This window comes from Achroia grisella, unplaced genomic scaffold, assembly GCF_030625045.1.
Source record: "Achroia grisella isolate CSIRO2021 unplaced genomic scaffold, CSIRO_AGI_Agris_v1 utg874, whole genome shotgun sequence".
Taxonomy (NCBI): Eukaryota; Metazoa; Arthropoda; class Insecta; order Lepidoptera; family Pyralidae; genus Achroia; species Achroia grisella.
The window spans coordinates 5,506,484-5,531,932 of NW_026713051.1; the positions used below are offsets into that span (position 1 = coordinate 5,506,484).

The 25,449-nt window shown below is 33.5% G+C and overlaps 2 protein-coding genes across 10 annotated transcripts in view; one reads left to right on the forward strand and one right to left on the reverse strand.

The window, feature by feature from the left end:
* Window positions 1–1,088: 1,088 nt before the first annotated feature.
* On the reverse strand, window positions 1,089–15,420 carry LOC131853010 (transcription initiation factor TFIID subunit 4). Of its 3 annotated transcripts, XM_059203795.1 has the most exons (11): window positions 14,560–15,420; window positions 13,319–13,483; window positions 12,674–12,829; window positions 12,212–12,421; window positions 11,628–11,768; window positions 9,879–10,013; window positions 8,018–8,364; window positions 7,205–7,397; window positions 3,915–4,088; window positions 3,063–3,224; window positions 1,089–2,366 (listed from the first exon to the last, which is right to left on the reverse strand). In XM_059203795.1, the coding sequence occupies exons 1-11, from the start codon at window positions 15,418–15,420 to the stop codon at window positions 2,238–2,240; spliced, it is 2,673 nt and encodes an 890-aa protein (XP_059059778.1). In that variant the 3' UTR covers window positions 1,089–2,237. The 3 variants fall into 3 exon arrangements, with proteins under 3 accessions (XP_059059778.1, XP_059059780.1, XP_059059779.1); XM_059203797.1 differs by lacking the exon at window positions 13,319–13,483; XM_059203796.1 differs by lacking the exon at window positions 9,879–10,013.
* Window positions 15,421–18,674: 3,254 nt separating this feature from the next.
* The window catches only part of LOC131852972 (H(+)/Cl(-) exchange transporter 3), a 29,692-nt gene continuing 22,917 nt past the window's right edge, over window positions 18,675–25,449 (forward strand). For 4 of the 7 annotated variants that reach the window (XM_059203732.1, XM_059203734.1, XM_059203735.1 and 1 more), the window contains exons 1-2: window positions 18,675–18,842; window positions 21,319–21,398. In XM_059203732.1, coding sequence (XP_059059715.1) covers window positions 21,330–21,398 — 69 coding nt within the window. In that variant the 5' untranslated portion in view covers window positions 18,675–18,842; window positions 21,319–21,329. Of the gene's footprint in view, window positions 18,843–21,318; window positions 21,399–24,889; window positions 25,157–25,449 lie in introns of those variants that run through there. The other 3 variants (XM_059203733.1, XM_059203739.1, XM_059203738.1) reach the window with 3 other exon arrangements.

The window sequence follows — 25,449 nt, forward strand, 5'->3', positions numbered from 1 at the left end:
GTGGTACAGTATCGTTACCCGAATCTGTTTTAAACTTTCTATGGTTTGCAAATTCATCACTACATTTTGTCGCGTCCTCAAGTGGTCCATAGACGATAATGAATTAATGATGGTGTTTAAAAACTATGCAAACCGCAAATTATGAGACTTTATAAGTAGTATATGAATTAGGATCACTTTCCAGCAGACATTTTGTCCTAAATTAAAATGTTAAATATTAAAATTTAATAATAATAATTACACCATTATTTATGAATTATAAATATGTTATAGGTACATATTTAAACACTATGTAAAATAAGAAGGCAATGGATAGAAAATAAGAGAAATAAAATGTGTCAGTCAATACACTATTCGCTAACATTTTTTTGTATCATTACACTAGCCAAATAATATGAGCAAATCCATGAACAATGAAGCATGGGCCGTGACCACTTCGTTACCAAAAACTTTTAGTGTACAAGTCATACATCATTCCTGGTTATGTTCAAATTACTTGTCCGTACTGTATTAATAATATACTTTAATATTACTTCCAATATAATACAACCCTAAGTAATTTTTTACTTTTTGCAATAAAATATACTATACGCTAATAAAAAAAAAACAATCGTTACTTATATAGGAATGTACCGAGGCCGCCGGAGCACCAATACACAATCGGCAATAACACAATAACTCAACAAAAATGCGCCAACATATTTAACAATTCAAAGACAGAAATTTAAATGATAACACATACCATTACACTAGTACTATTTACATAATTGTTGACCTACATACTAGCTATTTACACTTTATTGTAAATATAGTAAAATAATCTGTTACGATAACACTACAACAATAATTCACTAATACATATAATCCACGGTAGTCAATAGTCACTACTGGCCACCGTGCTCTCCGCAGAATACTAAAAAAATATAACTCTCTAGATATTGTCACAAAACGGAATGAGACAACTATTGCAAGCAATGAGGCGTAACACTTCTGTTTGATACAGTATAACGTATCTATTACAGTATACCCGTGTTTAATATTCTATTGCATTTAAATATATATATATATATTATATGGTTATATATATATATATATATATATATATATGGTTGGAAACCAGCAGCCAATGGTTAGAGTCAAAAGAATAAATATTGTCGATATGCTATTCTATCACAATGGTAAAAACGGCATTTATGTATTTACATTACAAATTATATTTCATTACAAAGGTTGAAGTTTGAAACGATACAATTCGTTCATGTTTTTTTTTTAATATTAACCCTGGAGAACTCAGGCAGCGCCATCTAGTCCCTGGCTAATCGAACTTGTTATGGGTACTAGACAACTGATATAAAACTTTTTTTTATATGATACATAATAATATATATAGATTACACCCAGACCGATACAAACATTCATACTCATGAGTACAAATGTTTGCACCTTGCGAGGAATCGAACCCGCGACCATCGGATGTGAAGCGGTGTACTAAACCGCTAGATAGTAGCATTACAATTTTAGCAATTTCTTGCTCGACGTAAATTTCGGACAATTAGTCTATGTTTATTTATTACAAATATACGTTTTTATAAAAACGCCATTTTATCAGATGTCGATAAGATTTTAAAATTTATTTATTTTCACTTATATTTCATTTATCACTGTGTCATTTTTACACATTTTAGTATTTTTTATTGTTAAAGGAATAAAAATAAGAAATGTATCTTTTACTTCAGCAACTGCTCACAACTGCATTTGTCACCAATACTGTTTAATATATAGTTTTAGCAGTTGCCTTGTTCTAGATTTCTATTAAAACTTTGGTCAAACAATAATTTAAAAAAATGTTGTAAGTAAAAAAACAACTTAAAACATAGTCAATGGAAAATAAAATTTTCGTTAACACCGATTCCCATTGGTGCAGAGAATAAATGATTGATGTTTCACATGTACCATCTATAACAATAAATAGTATCATTATACTATGACATATACTTACTAACTATATACTGATATCAGAGGTGGATTTTGTAAACGAGTATACATAATTGTTTTGAATACAAATTTAGAACAGTCATTAACAGCGCGATAATGAGCATACTCAGTAGTTGCCAATCGTCTAGTCCTTAACAAAATTAAAAAAACTAAATTCAAAATTGTGTGAGGTTTCGTTCCCGCTGCAGCCCAGAGACGCGCCAGACCACTTAGGTGGCGTCGGCGAACGAGGATACGAAGGGTCACTTGAGATAGCTGCGGTACAACATAGTCGAGTGCGCCGTTTCCGGCTCTTGTTCCATCAGGAAAACCATGTCGCGATGGTTGATCCGCTTTAGCCGCGTCCTCAGCGCCAAATGACTGCGCCCCGTCTAAAGGGTGATGGAAATTTATTAGGTCTATTCATATTGCAATATACACATTGTAAGTATACAAAATATAATCAATTATATCAAATCAAAATATTTCTATCTATGCAAGTCTATTACAGACTTATGATTTCAAATGTAGAATTAGATCTAGACTTCAAGAAGTAAGAAGTACTGACAAGAAACTCAGCCCTTATTCTTTTTAAGTAAGCTTGTAGATATATACAAAAATATTTTCATTTTTAAATTAAATTAGGGATAATATAGTTACTTCCAGCATATGCTATTGCATGGTGTCAAAAAAAATCTAATCAGTGGCCGTATCCCGAACAATCCCCCCAAGCTGCACCCATTTACGAGCAGAACGGATGTATTTGTTTATTACGTAATTAATGTAGTATATGCACATGTTATTATCACTAATTGTCTTTCTGGAAACCTCCGTAATTAATTTCTGTTACATTATGATATATAATGATATTATTATGTATACACCACATACTTGCCTGCCCTATCAGCATATCAGCATACATTGGCAGGGCACCAATGCACCAGATTATAAGGTTCTCATGACATTAGGTCAGTTAGCACATCATAGTAAATTCACCAGGAATTTATCAGGGCACACATAGTTAGCAATGGGGTTATTAGTCCGATTCAAAAATAGCTTTCCCTATAAGTTAAGGTTTAACTACTTACGATACCGCTCGTGACATGACCGCTGCCATTGGTCACGGATTCACTAGAGCTGCTGGGGCCTTCCTGTCGCGGCTTCTTGCGCGGCCCGATTGCCAGTAGCGCTGTGAGATTCGCTTCACGCTGCCTCAGCTCTTCCAACTCGGCGCGCTGCATTTCCTTAGCCTATGTAAACATAAAGTAAGAAATTATATAATGCTTTGTTTATGGTATAATAGCATAAGTATTTAGACAGCTGAAATGACATTGGTTTAGAGACACATTACGTCGAAAGTATAAATGGAATAAAATTGCAACTACATACCCAAGGTACCCAAGTCATGGAAAGGAAAGGTGGATGACCAAATACAACTATGGACCACAGTCACTCGGAGGAAAACGGAATGGAAGAGCTTGAGAATGCTTGGAAACAAATAGATAATCAAGATTAAAAAAAAAGGTACTGAAAACAGGTACGTCTGAATAAAAGGGTGTAATAACCAAATAGTCTACATTGATCGTCAGTTGGCGATGGCTTAATTCAGAAATAGAGTTAAATTTTTTTTTAAGTTTTCATTCTTTATTTCGTAATTACAGTGTACTTGATGATGTAGACTATAGTATAATAATTATGAAATTATGAATTTACATAATGTAGAAAGAACCTAAAGAGAACCAACATGGCAAGAATTCTTGACAACAAATAACATGTTCCGTTTATGCTATCTAATTAAAAGATCAATTATTCATGTATAATTTATCCCTTCACAAGTTTTTATTTTAATAATATTTGATTGTCGTCCATTTCAGTCTACAAATTCAATAGAGAAGAGCTGGCAGGAAGCTTACTTAAATTTATTCAAATAAGTGCCTTACCTTCGCTTTCAGTTTGGCCTGCTCGGGATCTTCATTCTTGGAGCGTGACTTGGCAGCACGCAGCAATATTTCGCGTTCCGAGTCCTCGCGCCGTTTCTTATCCACACGATCCAGCTCCTCGAGGAACTTCAACTGGCCCTTCACGTCCTGCGTGATCTCGTACCGCGAGTCAGTCTGCAACAATAACGTTTTGTAAGCCACTCACGCATACCCCTGCCAGTAATTCACTTGTCACAAGCACACACTCAGGCACTGACAATAAACGTTCATTACCCACACAGACGTAGAATATCCTGCGCTGTTGCCACCCAATAAACCGCTGCAGTAATATCTGCAATTCCCTGAGTTAATACTTAGCTGTCTGAATACTTGAGGCGATTGGTCACTGATATAATAGGGGCAACGACATGGTGCAAACTGCTATTAAAAAGAACAAAGCTGACTTTCAACAAAGGTTCGTTACAATGATTGTGGTTGTATATATCGTACTGATCAGTAAATAGTGGTCAATAAATGTGGGGAGTCAATAGATTGTTGCGATGTACGCGTGATTACATTATATTTGATGTACGCTTTGCAGCTGCAAATAGGACATAGCCAATTGAGTCGAATGGATGCCTATTATCTACTTTAACAACATTAAACTTCACATGTATTGACAATGCACAACTGAATTCATGATGGTCACTCGCTGTATGTGTGACATTGAAATGAGAGGAATGAGACAAATTGCAGACCGCAGACAGATGTCCATAATAACTAAAACATCCTTCGAATAGAGTTTAACTGGCCAATTGTTTTGTAGACTTGGCTAAATTAAGACAATAACTCGAATGTAATTGTGAATTCATTACTGCAGGCACACCGACATGTAGTTACTGACATTTTATTCACTTGTCCTACTTGTAACTAACTAGCAATAAATTATATGGAGTATATGTAGTGCTGATATTCTGTTGAGATCAATTAAGTACCACCGGATTGTTTACGATACGTAAGAATATATACCATAATATGTACATGTAGGAGATTCGTATATTATTAAAGACTTATGAAAAAATGGTAGCCTTATTTGACGAAATGCTAATTCATTTTTAAAGTAGATTTAAATAATAATAATTATTATAATAATAAGTTATACAGTAATACTTTTTGACAAATAATCAAACATCATATACTTTTCATACGGAGAAGTATCTTACGTTTGATAATATAATTATTGAAAAATATCAATAAATATATTGATAATTATATAAATAATTATAATTTAGTATATAATTTACAAAGTATATGATTGTTTTTTATGGGTCTATTTGTTATTATCTACACTATGTATGGTATATTATGTTATGCATCTATAATCAATATAAATCATCCAATATAAATGTATTTGTAATAGTGGTCTATGGCCAATTGCACAATCTCTGCTTAGCTTGCGATTTATTTTTATATTATGTACGTAACCGGAGCTAACACTGTAATGCTTAGAACAACATCGCAAGAATTTTTAAGAGTAATATATAAGCTATGTAATATTAGCAGAATCGGAATTAAAATTGGAAGGATTTCAGTGCTGACCTACAATGGTCGCTCACTATTACTGTGACCATATGTTAAATGGAACAGGTCGTTATTACATAAAAAAAAACTATAATAAGGCAATTACCAATTCTAAGGAACCTGAAAAGCGTTGCTTCTCGAAAATTGTTAATTATATTTGCAAAAAGCAAAGACCAAATACAATAGAAAATGCGAGAAAGTCGTTTTCTTTGGAATGGATATTTGATGTACCCGTATAAAGATCATGCCATCAGAAAATTTAAGGTAATTGTCGAAAGCAAACGGGACAGAAGACGTCCACTGGTCGACTGGGATCGAACCTTTTAGCAGGATTATGACGATAATTTATACATTTTTACAGGACGCAAAACCGGCAAGAGTAGCGTAAAAGTATCAGCGAGCCCAAATAAAGAAATAATAAGTACAATGATGACGCAATACATCGGTATACTTGTGGCGATAATTTAGAAACATAGCTTGGAAGTGAAGATTTATACATATATGTCTATATACCATTTTACTTTAACAATTGATATAGTATATTTATATTATAATAATTAAATCCTAATCTCTTACTTAGAACTTAAAATAATAATATACCCGATTAAAAACAAGATATCTTGTTAATTTACAGTAGATACTGTCCGGATATTTCTAGGCTACCTATTGAATACAGATTGAAATATTGCATGGCACCAACTAGCATATTAATTTCTATTACAACATATTAGAATATATATAATATAGTTTTATACATGTAATGACTATTTTTGTAATTTCAAACGATAACAGAAATATAATAGGCATTTTTCGATGACAAAATGAATCGTGCGGCCTTCAGACATTTGATATAATTATACCTATATATATAATAATGCATACAGATATAAAATTGCCATTATTAATGTCCATTAAAATTACTATAAACACAATAGCTTTTTGTTTGACAATTTGGTATTATATATAATACCAGTATTCCTACAGAATAGAAATTAACAATTACTTCTCAGAATGAAATAGTATTGTTCATATAAATTTGCTATAAATGTCACTCTAGTTCTCCAGAATTTTCTATTATAATATCTCAGAACAATTCACGTAGCGCCATCTAGTCGCAAGCAGTGCTTGTATTATGGGTACTAGACACCTTATGTAAGTACACAGATAATACACCCAAACCACTTTACTTCCAATGGTCGCGGGTTCAATTCCTCGTACAATATAAACATTTGTATTCATGAATATGATATCATCATGAATATGTATCAATATGGGTGTTTTCTATCTATATTATATTTGTATTACAAAATGTATCGAAGTATTTATATCAGTTATCTAGCAAACTTTGTTAGCTTTGGACTAGACGACGTAGTGTGAATTGTCCAGAAGTACTATCATTATTTCGAATATCGGCATTTTATTAAAATAGTCACTCTTACTTTTTGAATCTACGATGAGCGAGCAGGAAAGTTGCATTTTAATTTTAAATAATTTAGTTGTATCTAGAGAACCTAAACAGTCCAACGTGCATCCGTAGTTCGACTGCCAGACTGCCCCTATTCCCATCGATCCTCCGTCCAATTCGGCTGAGTCCCTAACGGTACCCTCAGACTACACTCGTATCCTTCAGACAGAATTTGGCTTTCAGCCGCTCCATATGTACCGCGCGAATCTGAAAAGGCTGCGGCTAAGAGCATTAGAGTAGTCTGGAAAAATAGCAACTGGATTACCTTTATAGCGTCTATTCTATGCTGAGCTGTGACGGCTAGCTTTTCAATGAGGTTCTTTAGGCGCTCATTGACAGCGTGGCTGATGAGGCCCGCTACTTCTGTAGACGGTTCCTCCAACCCGTGCTTAGCTGCTGCAGCCTTCACTCTCGCCTGCATATGACTCGTCGGCACTAGATACTCGTCTTTACAAGACCTGGTTATTAGTAAAATTAATATTAATTCTATTTCAAGAGAATTCTACGATTTATTGAAACCGCTGCATCTTGTATTTATATGTATAGGAGCTAAGGGATAATAACATTTTTACGTTGAATTGAAAGCCAATAGTTACGGGAAGAAAATTTTAAAATTGAGCGATATTAACTGTATCGTTATTGTGTATTTTGATAATACAGTCGTGTCCATCCATATCAGCTCGAATTTTCTATAGAAATCGGTCTAGCTTCATATAGTGATGTAATTGCTTACCATATTATAAGTTAAGTGAGTATTAGGCTCATAATAATTAACAAATATTTCAAAATCACTAAACAAAGTTAATTTTTTGTTTTTTATCTGTAAAACTAATTAGACATTTTTGTTTAGTACCCATTATAATATAGTTAAATGAGTTTTATACGATTTTATGGTAACAAGTCAGCTTGTGACCGCTACTGCAACCTAGTCGAAACGTTCAGGAGAATACCTTTAGTTACTATAAAATTATTCATGTGAAAGCTCGATTAACTATATTAATAATTAGACATGATATCTAATGTGATGTAGTATTTTCTTAATTAGTATAAAGACATAACTGTAACTATCAGTGTATACCTGATCTGTGTACCGATGAGTTCAGTGGAACCCAATATTCGTTGCGTTTCCTCTGCCAAGTTGACCCCTCCCATAGCAGCGACGTCATTGATGTCGTCATCGCCGGCCATCTTGTCGTCGACATACGGCTGGGACGTATACTGCATTGAAGACCTCTTCTCTTTCTCCTTGAGGAGGGACTTTCCCGGCGTGAGGACGGTGGAGAGAGCGGTCACCGCGGGTCTCGGGAAGTTAGTCTTACTGTTCACCGTCATTGCCTTGTTTGCACTGACTTTACTGACGTTAATCTTCGTGTGGAACGGTACATTTTGTAGTACTGCAATACCGCTGTTGGACTTTGGTTTCTGCTGTTGGAACATAATGGTTTGGTATAGAAGTGAATATCCTTTTCAATTGTCTACATTAAAAATCATGCATGTTTATTTCATTTTTAATTCATGCACTGGTAGAAAAAATGTAATAGTTGAAAAGACTAAATATTACATAATATACGACTATATTATATATTAACAAATAAGCATTTACTTCTGAACCAAAATGTAAATAAGCAATACTCTGATGAACAATAATTCTATTTGCTCACATGGTAGAATAGATGGTACTTAGGAATTAGAAAATAATGTTTGTTTCAATGTGTATGTGTGTGTTTTTTTATATGTTATAAGTCATTTATACATATTATAGACTTCACAATATAACATTATAACTCTGCGGCATATTTCTGTTACATCTTGCCACAAGTGTCGACTGTCACGTTGGACATACAACTACTGTCCTGAAATTTCAGTTTTCTATTACTTTGTTTAACATATTCTAATTCTTTTCCTGTATGTTATATGGAGGAGTAGTAATATAAATTGTAACTCTATAGATATAATTATTCATCAGAGTGTTCTACTGGCTACAGTATGTTTGTACGAAATCAAAAGTAAATAGCAAAATATATTAACATCATCATTGACGATGACACTGGTTGTTAAACCGCGTCGTGCGCTATAAACAGACGAGGAAAATATTGCGATATAAATATTCTACAAACACAATTATAGCAACCAAACGGAACCATGATTAAATCCAATACGTACTATATATATATATATATATATAAAATCATAAACGAAGGAAATCCATATTTCAAGAGGCTAAAGGAATAAAACTAACATTCAGATAATGACTAACAGCTAGGACTAAACAACATCTAAGTAAAGGAGCTTCGTATTGTTTAGAACCATTCGAAATCGGTAATCTGTTGGTAGGTAATGAGACATGCCAATTATGTAAAATCTTGCGAGTCAATTTGAACTGAACCAAATTACATATTAGTCACAGCGAGGACATTCGGACTCTAGGACCAATTCGGCAGGTCCGTTACTGAATTAATGAATCATTCGCCAGTCTATGCCTTGATTATTTTTTAACAAAAAACATTTTATTCAAGCCATTGTGCCTGCCATCAGTCCATTTTATGCATGAGTATTATCACTATTTGTCGTTGTATTAAAACGGCCGGAATGTCGTAGATGATTTTAACCTGTTAACCGGATCAATCACTTTTTAAGTAAGCAGCATATAACGGGTACATACTCTTTCCCTAGGACGTGTCAGTATGTCAGAATGTAATTTCATATGAGTAATTATTTATGCTTCAAATAAATGAAAAGACTATGAAACATATATTTTCGTTGCGCTCTATTGTTTACGTTTGACATATTTATACGTCCGATCGGCTAACAGGTTAACTTAACGCTAAATAGTGTATATAGATGCAGTCCCGGCTGAAAGTGCAGCATCCGTTTGCGAGTGAATGATTCGAAACATACGTAAGTGGTCATCAAAGATCGGACGAGAGGTGTGGACAAACCTGCGCGGGGGCCGCCTGCGCAGACACGACGTTAATGGGCTTTGAGGTGGACACGAGTGGGGACGTGAGCGATACGGGGAGCACCGGCGGCAGTAGGGGCGTGAGCGTCGGGCTCGAGCGCTCCTCGTCGCTCAGCTGGCGTCAGAACATCACCAGCTTAGTCGTACTAGTTCAGACTCCAGCGTGTACCGTGCGAACGAGCGATAGCAACGTGGTGACCCGCCCCGCCACATTGTTATTACAATCATCCAAAGTATACCTACATTTCACTTTAATTTTCTATTTATTTACATAAGACCTATGCCTACTAGGTACAGTTATAGCTATATAGAACGGCCTTAGTCGATTAAAGTTATTTATATGTACAATACCCACAGTTGGGGCGAGCCACTACCATGTCACCGGTTGCAATATAATAAAACAAGTCATCTGCATGATTGGAACATAGTCTGCTTAGACAGCAAAACAATCTTGTGGTCAGCAAAATAAGCAAATATTTGACAATTTCCTATGCGGAATATTTGAAATTTATACTGAGATAACTAAAGCCTTATTAATAAAATCAGATATAATATTACTTGAAATAAAAGTGAAGACTTGCTCAAAAAGTGCAAATACTCTATGTTTTGATAAAATAAATTGCATGACGGAAAAGAGAGCGGACCAATTGTTCATGAGAAAAACGACAATACAATTTTACACAAACTTTAAAAATACCGGGTATATATACATACACATACGATGAATTTGAAATAACCAGCTGTTTAAAATTGCAATTAATTAAACCTGATTAATTTAAAAACCCTAAGAATATATGAAATAATATTATGGTTATGATTGAAGTAGAAAACCCTGGTATAAAAAAAGTGGAGCCGAATTTGAATCGCGAATGGGAAATATATGACGCAGATTTGATTTCTGTATAAAATATTATATTTATGTATATTTGAGTTCCATACAAATGCTAAGAATAGCATTTATATTCTATTTATTCAGTAAATTATTAATTCCTTTTATATGTTGTGGTTATCTTACTAGTTATTTTAAAATACTGGGTGGACTCATTCATTATATTGTTTGTATAATATATAGAATATTAATTTATGTAGTGTTTCCCAAGCATGTACTAAGACTGTTACTATTGCTAGAACTATTGTAGCCACTCCAACATTATTATATACATTCTATATACCCTGCAATATTCTTCATAATTTATATTGGCTCAATAGACAATGTCGGAATTAAGGCGAGTCACTGACGAAGCTTTACTATTATCATGTCAACAGGTATGAAGTCAGTGCAACATCAGCAACTTGACTATAAAATTTCCAAAGGATGACAGGTGCATGTTGGCTTACTCTATGTAAAGAATAAGAATGAGTTTTAGATGGCAGCATCACTGTCAGTTACTGAAGTAGATGGTGTAACCGACCTTTCACATTAAGATGCTGAGCTGCTGCACAAACAATTCAAGCTCTCCCATTTACTAATAATGTTACTCGTGATACATCACTTCATAGATGCTACATGTCATCATTGACATGTAGCATCTATGCTAATACCTATCCTTCAAATGTTTCAGTTCCTGAGGACTTAAGTGACATACCTAAAATATTGCAAGTAGCCTAAAATTTCACTGTCATATCTCAAACTCGCTTCTCTAACTGAAAATTTATTATAATGTAATAGTATGTAACTATATCAAATAACAGTATAATGTTGCTCAATTATTTGGGTTGTAATGCTTACCATTTGAACATTCGATGTGGCGATTACCTGCTGCGTAGGAGCCGGTATGTTTGAGAATGCTACATGTGGTGCGGGCGGATTGATACCTTCGATCACCAGCTCCTTTGTCACAAGAGACTGCCTTAGGAGTGGCAGACTCCTCTGCAAAATGATGCATAAACAAAATCAAGCCAGCTGACTCAAAAAAAAAAGAGATTGTTTAATGACCATTGATTCAATTATTTCTTTTTCCCAAACCTGTAATCGCATATGCTGGCGGTCAGTAAACTCTGCCTAATTTATAATTATTCAATTTTGTGTCTACAGTTTTATAAGTAGCAATTCTTATACATAAAGTGGAAGTTCTCTCATCATAAACTAGATATGACTTAAACTTAAATATCTGGACTGTTTTATATATAAACATGAAATGTAAACATTAGATGTTATGTTAAAATTAACGATACTCATGTCATACAGGGGTGTGTGCTAATACAAAATATTTTAGTCGAAAAATCTGTTAGTGTTGAATATTTATTGAATAATTTACAATTGTATTTTTATTTCAAATGATCATAGTAGATATATAGTTGTATAACTATTACCTTTAGGAAACCAATAAGGCACGGTTGTGGGCTTGCATTAAGAAGTCGTTCCAAACGGTTGCAGAATTCCTCTGGCTCTACTTGTGCATCAATTAACTCTTGAATGAGATTCCTCACATTCTGTTCCACTGATTTTGGCTCTTTACTTGATAGATCCAATAGATTGGCCAAAAAGTTTCTGCATTTCTCCTTTGTATTGTCAGATGGTTTCTTATAAAAAAAAAAGAAATAATCATAATTTATTCCTTCAAATTTCCTTCAAATGAAGTAAATATAAATAAGTACCAGTTCAGAAGCAGTAGATATTATGAACACTTTAAGGAACACAAAAACAATAAGCCTTGTATCAAACAGATATGTAATTGCCAATTGAATGTACTGAACTGCTTCTGCAACTAGTCACTACCGGCCACTGTTCCCTTACAGTGCCTTAGAACTCAGGTACAGTAGTAGTTCACTCACTTGGGTGGTGACAGTGGGCGGTTGTGGTGGCGGCGTCGCCGGCCCTACCACAGGCGATGACGCCACCACAGGCGTGGCCACCGGCGCGGGGGGCATTTGGCCCGGTATGTGACCGGGGGCAGGCACACTTGTTGATACCGTCGCAACACCAGGGTGCTGCAATGATACAAACACCTCAAACACACTGCTAGAAAATTTATCATGCTACATGCCTGTGTCACATTGCAAACAAAAGATATAAATTTCAAGCATACATTCTCAAGCTAAGAGGAAAATGGCCAGAAAATTGTTAATCTCCTTCTATATCATAAACATATTATGTTAGGCACTACACTACTCTGAGGCTACAACGAAGTTTTCACAAGAGGCATCAATAAACTTATTGTCTATTTGCACCTAACAAAAAAGTGCTTGTAATGTTAGTATTCATAGGTACACAATGAGAGTGAAGAACAATTCTTTCTTACCTTGTTAATTACCTTAGAACATGCACCTTCACCATATTGCACATGCATGATAGATTAATTGAAACTGGGCTAGCAACTAAATCACTATCAACGAGTGGGAACAACTGTTTACGAACAAAAGCATCTGTCCAATTCCTGAGTGTGGTGGGTGTGTAGCGAAGTGGCTGTGCCTACTTACTGCCGGCACGGTCGAGAGCCGGATGGTCTGTGCCTGCGGCGCCGTAAGGGTGTTGGCCGCGGGCGCGGGGCCCACCCTCAGCAGCTGGTATTGACCATTCTCAGTCTTTAACAACAAATGACCCTGCTGCCCTGGTTGTAGACTTTGTAGAGTTTGCAGCGTTATCTAAAAACGAACGCCTCATTTCAATTCCACTCAACTCATAGACGATTCCAATTAATTTGGCAGTAGATATGACTGTTTCATGAGAACAAAGAATAAAATGATTTTGATAATAAAATATTCCAAAGAATGATTCTAAAGCAGGTCATTTGTTAGATATTACACACTGGTGAAGTTCAACATTAACAATGAGAGTGCAGCCGTGGGGGTGAGAAACTGGTACTACTTATGCATGTCGATCTCCTGCGGGACTGTTTGGGGTTAGCATGGTATAAGCGTGTGTTGTTCAATAAAGATAAGCCCAACTAGCATTGCAAAGTGATATAAGGTTTGCATCAATCTCCTTCAATCATGGAATATTAGTAGAATCCAGGAATGCTGAGTACAACTCTTGTAATTATAATTGTTAAGCCACATTACTTAAGTAACCATTACAACAATTAGCAAATGGATTCACCTTCCTCATTATATGATATCATTATATTTACATTTGCCTATATTGTACACTGAAGAATGAATATACAGAGAAATTAAGTAATTTGCATTAAGTAATCAATAGCAATTAAAGAGACAGAATATAACAATGCATGAATCATAACATGTTTCTATGATATGCACCCCGGTTACAATGGGGTGCTATGTACACATAATGCCCAGTCATGCACCATGAAGATGAATGATTAGGTTATATATAGACACTTCAATAGCATTGGAACTGCATGTCAGCAAGGGTTCATCAGCGCTTGCAGTGAACAAACAATCTCTAGGTTTATAATATTTTATTAAAAACAATAAACAACTACTACAATTATATAATTACATTATAACATTAACAGTCCTTTTAAGGTATTCAAAATGTACTCAGAGGTATGGATGTACTAATTTTTTTGTAGTACTTGCAACCTATACCTGATCCGTAACTTTTATCTGTTGTATTATTCCAAATTAAACAATATGTAAAAAATTTAAATACCCCAAATTAAAAAATAGACACCTCAAATTAATGGTGACTGATGAATGTGATTAGTGACAATTATAACATATTGTTAAAGTACAAGTATATTAGAAAACAAACTCACTCCAGGCGCTGCAGGTCTGGCACCGACCACTTGTGGAGTACCAATCACAACCCGAGGGGACACTGTTGCAACTGACTTCTGAGCAGCCACTGCAGGAGCCCCTGGCCTCATATTCAGTATCTGTACATTAGGCAGGATCGCGGACTGCGCCGTGCCTAGGTTTTGTGTAGTAACCACGACGTTTTGCCCTCCTGGCTTGTTCAATGTCATTACATTGGGTATAGATGCTGGCATGCTGGAATTAACCGACATCGGCACTGTGACCATGCCAGGCTGCATGCCCACCTGGCCTGTAGTCGCGCCTTGTTTTATTACTAAAGGATTCTGCATAGTTATAGTTTTGTTAACAGGCTGGGAAATCACAGTGTTCCCTGGTACAGTATGGATTATTTGATTTTGAGGCGCTGCTAGTCCAATACACCCGTTACCCAAAGTTTGGTTAGGGAACGTCACACGATTGTTCGAGATTGGCAAATTCTGAGATTGCGAATATAGCACTTTTATCGGCTCACCAGTATTTGACACGGGCCCCGTAAGTGTCTGTGGAATAAAAGTAGACTGCGCGGACGCTAAAACACTGGTATAGGGCGCATTGCTGTTTGTAGCAGATGATTGGAGACCTGTCACGATTCCACCACTGTTACTTTGGTCCGTGTTGTATTTTTGTACACCAATAATAGAACTTGCACTGGACGTAATGTTAGAAAGCTGATTTGGAATCACGTTCACAATGTTATTATGCAGAGAGACGGACGGAACAGACGTAACTAATTGGTTTTCGAGTGAGCCTACGATCGCGTTTACTGCGTTCTCGTCAACGTCTGTGGACAAAGCTTGCTCTAAAAACTCGGCTGACGCCATTTTATACAAATCGACGGATATAGCCAAGGATGGCCGAAACCGGTGCCATGGGAAAAAAAACACACATACATTAAATAGTTGGCAACATGTTTTAAAGCTTATTTCTACTTGAAATGAATTTAATATAATAAAACTTAGTATAACTATTTATTACATATATTTTTAGTATTTCATTTTATAATATAATTTTTAAAATAATTATTTCTTTTTTTTAATGGCAACTATTGCTATATGTCAGCAGCTTTATTTTTTCAGTTTGACCGTTTTTTTATTTCACAGAATAGACAAAGAAATAAGGATACATTCAGCCTTATTATTTTTGTTTTTTATATAATTTATTAATGATCATGACTTTATTTTGACATGATCGTCAACAAGATGATCATATTTTTTAAACACTAGGTTTTGCTGTGTTGCCAACATTACTTTTATAACATATTTTACATTACACTAATAATAGGAGCATAGTATTAGTACAGAATTAGAAAATGGATGTAGTAATCGAATCATTATGTCATCGAACAAAGAACTAACTGAGCGCGAGCCATCATATACTATAATATAATGGTAAGAAATAGAGCAATTTTATAAGTGCAATTAAACACATCAACATAGTGTTACATTCTTCTTTGTGAAATTTATAAAAAAAATAATTTTACCTAAAAATACATATATGAAATATGAAAAAGAATAATCTTAGTCTTTTTCATATTTTATATATGTATTTTTTATTATTTATAATAATATTACGTTTAAAATTAAACAGATAAGTTATTAAAACATGATTTAATTACTGGTATTTGTACTACGGCCATAACAACATATATTTTGGAATAGATTCTATGGTGTATACGTGGTATCTACTTTCTTCTATAATAAGAAAATATATGAGATCATTATTAAAAAAATGAACATTTGTTAAAACTGGATCTTTTATACCACATAAAAGATGTGTTTTATATCAGGTATCTTACCGATCGTGATTATTTAAACTAATAATGAATGAATACTCAGTGTCATATTTTTAAAGAACATAAAATCTATTAATAACGCATACTTAAGTTATAAAAAAAATTAATACTACTACTACTTCTGAAATTTTGTTTTATATATTGCACAAGTTGTAATAGTGAGTTATATATAAAAATGTACTAATAATGTTTTTTTTTATTGTAGTTGTATACATATGAGTTTTATTCGAATGCAGAATTGTTCATTTTTTACACAAATTATAGACTCAGCCCCAATTTCCTAATTATTATATATTATTACCATGGTGGTTACTACTACACTAGGGCACGCGTCTATACATACTCCGTACTTATAGTAATGATATTGCCATTACTGCCAATAGTACAATATGCAAATTGTTCTGTTGTTTTTTTATAGACCACGTAAAGTTGCTAAAACATTGAAATATAATTAAAATTGGGAAAAGTGTGGGCACAGTTCCTCCAATTTAAAATATCTTTTCCCGAAATAAGTCATTAAGTCGTAAAAGCTACATTTTAATAAAAAAAAATGTGTTAGTACGGTCAAACATGACTGAGGTTGAGTTCGTTGTGGTGGAGATTTCTCGAGTCGTCCTTGTCATGCAGATTTATCGTCAGAATATAACGAATACTTTATGATCATAAACATAATCTACACGCACAATTCGACAGTCTCACTTAGGGATGGCGATACTTTTCGAGAAAGATCGATTTTACTAGATTCGTATCGAGCCTGATGAAATCGATTCACAAAAAAATTAAGGTTCAAAACAATGATAATATACTAAAAATAGATATTTTTTCCGAGTTTGTAGTTTTAATTAGGGGTGGCGATGTTATACGACAAAGATAGATTTTAGAATTGATTCATATCAAAAACATCAATTTTTATCGATCTGATAAATCAATCAGACATATTTAAAAAGATTAGCGATTTCGTCCACTTGGAATAGACGACGAATGAGGAATTTCCATTTCCTCTATTTTATTTTACCCTCTTTAACTTTGAATGTTATATTCATTTATATTTAATGAACAGCCTAAAAAATAAGTTTCACGCTTCGAACTTTAAAACTACCGATACTTCCATACAACCTTTCGTCTTCCCTTTCAACCCTTTCTTCGTATAAAAAAGTAGTCTATGTATATCCTTTCTCGTGGTCTAGACTGTCTGTATACGAAATTTCATTTATTGAAATCGGTTCAATCGCTATGGTGTGAAAACAAAGCAAACAGACATAGAGAGAGAATTACTTTCGCATTTATGATGTTATTATAAAGATTATACAAAGTCGATTTTTCAAGTTTTTATGCAATAAATTAATACAAATTCAATTATAGAAACTACATAATCAAATTCACTGTTATTAGTAAAGTATAATAATAATTAACAATATCAATAACAACAAATATAGGTACAAGGTACAGGTGTTATGTCTATATAATTAGTTTGAGTACAAATATTTACTGTAGAGTTAGTATTGTTTTCTGTGAAGTAGAGGCGAAGAAAATTTAGCACAGAGCCACCTTATGATTCTTGAGTAACTTCATTTTTTTTTAATTATTAAAGGGATTGCTTATTGTTAATAATTAATATTATTATTTTTGTTATTATTATTTTGTTTTTATTGTTATAATTAAGTTGTATATATGTAATGTTATGGTTCTTCATAATCTGCTCCTTACCTTAGCGAAAAACATATTACGCCGACCCCAAATAAATGGGTATTTGGGGTCGGCGTAATATGTTTTTCGCTTCTATTCATCCCTGTTCGCGTTATTTACTTCCTTTCTTACCATATCATCTTTCACACAGTCCATCCATCTCTTATTCGGCCTTCCTCTGCCCTTATAACCATCCACATTCATATGTAACACCTTTCTTAAAACATTATCCCCGTTCCTACGCATTACATGTCCATACCATGATAGACGATTACTCTTCAATGTTATGGTTCTTATCAACACAAAAAGGAAATTAAAATTTCTAGGATTAAATAACAATTACCAATATTAATACAATGCTAGTAATCGACTAAAAAAAACATTCGATCGAAAGAGACGTACTTTCGATCAATCGAGATTCGACATCTCTAGTTCATGTTTTAGTTGTCAATCGTGCACTCAATTGCGTCAATCATGTAATCAATGATGTCAATCCTATAAGTAATGACATCAATCTTGTAATCAAAGCCGTCAATCCAATAATTTAAAATGTTAGTCATTATATGTCAGTACGTCAGTCATAAGTGATATCCAAACAATTTCAATTGTTAAAAATAGGAAAATTTCCATTTCCAAGAAAACTTCGTTTAATTTTATATTAATTGGTGCCTTTTATACATGTTACCAAATCTATATTAACAGATGAACCTATATATGAGAAATTAACGACATATTTCTGTAGTAAAAATGGTCAAGATGTGTTAGGTTAGTAAATAGCATTTATTTTCTTGGAATACTAAGTGAATTATTTGTAACGAGTTATTTTATAATGTTCCTCACAGACTAGCCACTTAGGTGGTATGTGAATAGAAACAGTGATATAACTCTTACATATGTGAAAAGTATTATTGTCGTGTCCAGAGGCGACACCGATTTGTTTATTTTCTATTTTAGAAAGGGGGCGTCACAGGGACGTGTCTGTATACCATAAAACGCGTAATAAAGCACTTGATATGTTTAATTTTAGTACAGTGCCCGAATTATATTAGACAAATTTGCTCCCACTTTAGGAACATAGAATATCACTTTAGTGCTGTTGTTTATTCATGTGTGCATTAGTGCTTTCACATATTCAGAGGTCGGCGGCTCGGAATCAGTGCCAACACACGGACAGTCTTAATTACTCAGCTGATATGTTATTTTCTATTCAACATGTGCATTAGTGTTAATGCTATAATTTTAGATAGACTCCACTATATTACTTTTGTGCTTACACTTACAGTTCTTAGCACTTGACTTTCTTAGCCCAAAATCCTCAAAAAAAAGTAGACCTAACATACAACATGCAATGGATGAATACTCCGTAATGGAAGTATAAAATAGTGATGTCTGATTCATTATAAGTTATAAATATATTTTGCATGTTTAAATTAGTGTGTATTTATTTGGGGATAGGGTAATCTTGTTATCATATGTTGATAATTTGAATGACCTAAAAAGATGTTCACAGGGATTATTTATTTAGCATTATAATTTACATTGATTATTGATTCATATATTTATATATATGATACATAAAAGAGCAACAAACAAGCTTCTTGCTCATTCTTCTTGTGATGACAGACACAAATTCATTTAAAAAAATAAGTATCAGTATTCAAAAGTGCTAAAATGTATGTTTTTTTTTAAATAAACAGTTTTCTATCTTATGTTTTAAGAAGATATACAAAATTTTTTTTGTTTCTATGTGGAGATGTTAAACATGGGTGCAAATAACTGCAACAGAGTTTTCTATAAACTAATATAGTTGTTTGTTTCATATTGATTTATATATATTATTCGTTGATTATTCGTATGGATTTATATAAATAATTTAGCAGTGAAAATGATTACTGAATGGAACCAAATGAATTTTTTATTAGCTGAACGAAAAGTATGAGATTCTGTAATAATATGTAATCTTATATGCTATGTACTGAAAACTTTACATAAACCATTTTATTTACATCTATCCATAAAGGGATCCATCAACACTTATGTAAATCTGTTTTTCCTTCATTAATCTGAAGAGAAATTATTATATTGTGTCTCCCTTTAACTTTGTGAACACACAAATATTCATTCTATCATTCTGTCACATTTTTAGGTTATTTTTATTTTAACACCTGTAATTTTAAATCCATTGATAATACCATATACCTATAATGTAATAAATTATAATAATTGTATTCTAAATACTTAAATATTAATATAAGTTATTGTCCATACTATTACATAAAAGAAATAACATTGGAGTGTCTGTTTGTAATATTGAAATAACAGTTTTTTACCATATGCATATGAATATAAATACAATACATACACCAAAATAATATTTTTTACAATTTTTGTCTGTCTGTTTGTCCATCTGTCTGTTCCAGCTTATCTCTGAAATGGCTGGACTGATTTTGATGGGACTTTTATTGACAGGTAGCCGATGTAATAAGGACTAACTTAGGCTACTGTTATTGTTGATAAATAAAGTTGAATTCCATGCGGGCGAAATTGCGTGTATATATATAATGTGATTTTAGGCCTATAGCTATTATTTAATTTTAGTGATATTAAATTTACTTAGTGGTGACTTTTATTTTTATTAAATAATAAAATAAAATTTCTAAAATCGAAGCAATTTAAGTTATTGCTTATAACATTACCTATCTGCAAATACAAGTCTGGTCCAAATCGGGTCAGCCATTTCAGATATTAGGAAGAACAAGCAGACAAGCAGATTTTTTTTTTAAATAACTCAATAACTATTAGATACATAATTACTCTGTCTGTATATACTTTCATATGCATTTAGTCAAAGCTATTTGAAATTACAAACAGACTCTTCAATTTTATCTATTTGTACAGATTATGTAGTAATGATTTAAACAACTAACCTTGTATTCTGCTGGGATGTTATCATGATCTATTTACTTATATGCAGCTAATTTGCATAATTGACACATAATTTTTTTTTACAAACAAAAACTATACATGAATGTGCTAAACAAAGGCTGTCTTATCACTTAAAACAATCTCTTTTAACTCTTTGTAACTAAGCAAACATGCAACTATAATTCAGATGCATATAGTGGCCCTTATAGGTATTACATCTGTCTAGTTTACTTGATTGCATTAGTATAAATGTTGTAAATATTAAGATATATAAATCCATATATGGAGATATTATATATTTTGTTATTTGTTTCAGTTAGAACTGCTATGGAACGGTTTCCACTTAAGTTATCACTGCCTAAAATGGGATCTACATATCAGTCTGTTTATAAAAAGGTAAGTTTATAGCTATTAATAATAGAAGTATACTTCTCCATCCTTTATATATATATATATATATATCTGTATATAACTTACCTATGTCTGTTAATATGATGTTATTAGATTAGTCCACATTGATTGTGGCTCAATTTTTTCGTCCATATTGTACAGTTCTGGTTTTTTATAATCCAATGTGTTGTCAATCAGGATGACCTTTTTAGACAAAAAGGAAGGGAAACAAACAGCATTCCTATTCCATTTTCCCAAACACAAATAATGGTTATATGTTGTATATCCAACTGTCAACAAAAGTTTGTTATTTCGTTGAAATCATTTAAAAAACTGTCAATTCTGTTACATGTGCACAAATTTATTGGAATCACATTTCCACTATGAGTACTTTTCCAGAATACAGATAGATCCCACTTATAGCACAGTAAGTGACTCTCACCAGTGTGTTCACCAACTCCCACATTTGTTTTAAATACTCTGAATGACAGAATGCCTACCTACCATCTGGATTATTTAATTATTTATACCCAAATAAGTAGACAAACTAAAATAGGCACGTGAAGTAGGGCAGGTGGGTCAAGTATTTATATTCGTCCCTGTGGTTTTGATTGGGATTGATGACGCAAATATTTAAGTAAAATCTCAGTTTTCCTTGACTTTAGAAGAGCTATTTATTGATATCCCCTTTCTGGGCTATATTAGCAATGTCTACCAAAATCTAATACTGCAGTCAGTGTAATTTAGTTCCATAAATAGATGATTAGTGGTCATAGTTAAGTTAAGTAATCTTTCAATTGTCGCCGTTAAAGAACTCTTAATATAATACTACTCATTAATTGTTATTGTGTCAGATATCAGTCAAAAGCTATGAGATTTGGTAAAAGTTTTGTTGCAGGTCAAGTCATGGTCAAAGGTATCATGCGGTAGTTCTTTCAATGTCGATACTGTTGGCAGCATTGTCATTGTTCAATAGCTTTCCTTTAATGTATTGACAAATTTGTTATTAGATCATGGCAGATATTACAAAGAGTGTTGAGGTGGGTCTATTTTCCGGTTGTAGTATGATGATTGATTTTGGTGTAGTATGATGTAAGATACGCATAATAATTACGTACGTCTTGTGTCTTTTCTATTAAAAATGTAACCAAGCTCGCGTATCAGTTGTATCTGCTTTTTATTGTTTTCTTTTTCAGAGCTCCTTATTCTAATTCGAATTTTATTCGCTATTTTGTAAGTGAAGTGATTTGATTTCGTAACAGTAAACTGTTACGAAATCAAGAACTAAAGCAATACCTATTTCTGTCAGATGTACCCACGCTGATAATATCCTAGGAATTGTACATTAATGAAATAGTTTATATTATAGAACGGGAACATTGATATTCTCGGATTAATATTGTTAGTGCATTGTATACAGTATTAAGATCGGTCGACTGTGATACGTAATGCACGAGGTTTCGTCTGGCTTCATGCGTTGTTATTCAATACAGTGAAAATACGACTAACCGAACCAAATGCATAGCACGGCATATGGCATTGAAATAGTACAGAATCTGAATATTTGCATTATGAAGGAAAGCATTTTTGGTAAATACGTACAACTCTAGTGTACATACCATACACGTGTTTGTTATAACATAACTAATTTAAATTACCAAACTAAACTAATGTTAAAGACTTAGTAATGTACCTACGTGCATACATATGACCACGGTTAACAATCTGGATAATAGCGAATCCGTACAACTCAGGTTCAATAAGTATACTATAATTATTTGTTGTCATGATGATTGGATTAATTTGACTATTGATGAGCTTTTGTTTATTAATAGTATATATAAATATTAAATAGTTACTTACTGTTTATATTATTTTTTATTTACCTGGCCACTGCTATTGGAAGCGCTACGATCTTCTATATTACTGATCAAATTCCATTATTGAGTCTACACTAATATTGCGCGCTGTTTAGCCTCTGAATGAGTCATCATCAGGTCATGGAATGTAGCTTGGAAGCAAAGTATTCACTGATCAGCGATCGAACTCCGAATAAACTCCCTTTCCACACTATATATTTGTTGTCTCACAAATGCTAGTAGTAGCAGAATAATACAATACAAGTCCAAAGTCAAGCCTCTCAGAGTTTGCGTTTCTGACAGGTCGGGATCGAATAGGCGATATAACTTAGAACTGGTGTAGAATTTACAGTAAAATTTTAAATATCTTTTATTTGAAATTTTAACGAGTGATAACATTAAAATATTTAATAATTATTCCAACTTATATTAAACGTATAAATTTTGCCCAAAATTATTAACTATTAACTGCTTAACAAATATTAAAACAATAGTTTTTAAAAATCAAATCACGTCAAAAGCAAACTGTTGATTGGTCGATCCCGACCTGTTAGAAACGCAAACTCTGAGCGGCCGGACATGAAGTAATGAATCCGACTTCTGTAAAATAACACCTGATTCGATAAAATATATTAATAAGTATAATCTTCATTCATATGGTTTCCGCTACCATACGCTTTGTCAAAATTGCCCTCTCTTATAAAATAATTCGTCTAAAATAACGTTTACATCGAGAATGTATTAAATACCTACCTAAAAATTGTTGGCTCTTATTATTTGGCTTCGATGGTCTAGCGGTACGAACCCGCGACTATCGGAAGTAAGGCGGTGTGCTTACACCACCTTATTTCCGATAGTTGCGGGTTCGATTGCTCAAACGATACAAAAATTTGTATCCATGAGTATGACTATTCGTATCGGTCTGCGTGTTTTCTATATATATTGTTATGTATTTTTAAAAAAAATGTATCTATGTCAGTTGTATGGCACCCATAGCTTGAGATTAGATAACGCTGTATGAATTGTTCTGAGATATTATTGTCATCATTCACATTAAGTAGACGTGCGTCTCGTGCGTCATCTGCACGTTAACTGACTACCCGTACGCGTGCAGCCGTGCAGGATGCATTTATATGCTGACATTTTAAGGATGTGGGTCGTCTGGAGCTGTGTAGGATAATCAAACCAATTGAATCAGCCTCTGCGAATTGTCGGTCGTTTGCAAAAGTGCTTCACATACCGCTAGGTGCACTCGTCGAGATAATATATCAAGCATCAAGATACATTGATTTTAATTTTGCTATCTGTAAATTTAATTCTAATACTGATAGAATTAAAATTAATAGTAGTGTAGTCATGTGTATAGATTTATATTATAAATTGTATATATTTTTAATGAGAATCTAGAGCTGATTTAGAATTCTATAAAAATAAAACTGCATCCTTGGTTATTTTATGAGATATGCTATTTGCTTTAGCGTTGGCATTCAAATAAAGGAACGCAGACGTAATAGTCGCTCGTTTCGCGCATGAAGAAAACATCCAGTTGCTAGGCCGTCTACGGAGAAGGACGGACCTAGGTACACGTGGCGTTTTCCATCCGTGCTGCAACCTAAGAGTATTATTGATTTTCGCCGTCGTACGGTTCGTCCGCCTATCCAGGCATCAGCCCGCCCCGTCCGCCCCGTCCGCGCCGTCGTTGTAGCGACGCCACGACCCACAACGTCGGCCGGTCTGCAAACAGAACTCGCGGATGACGGTCGGGTGCCCTGATGCAACTCATGTATCTCCAAAATTTGTAATCGTTAATTATTTTTTTAGTGAATGAACCGTTGTAGTGTGTGGATACGGTGTGAACTATAAAAGTTTTATAATGTTGAAATTTGAGTTGATGTAAGTGAAATGGTAATTGGTACAAAAGTATATTATTCACTATTAGGATAATAGTTTTATTTTTAACGCAAATAATGAATAGGTGAATACATAAGTTGTCTAACATTGTATTTTAGATAGTTTGTTCAACACTAATGAAGGTTATTGGGACCTACGTACATACTCGATGAAAATCAACAAATAATTTGTTTTATATCTATTAGAATTTATATAATCATTAACACAAAATTCAACTGTAATTCTGATTACCGGTTATTTATATAACTTATGGATATGTAATGTATATAGATATATTTGTATGTACA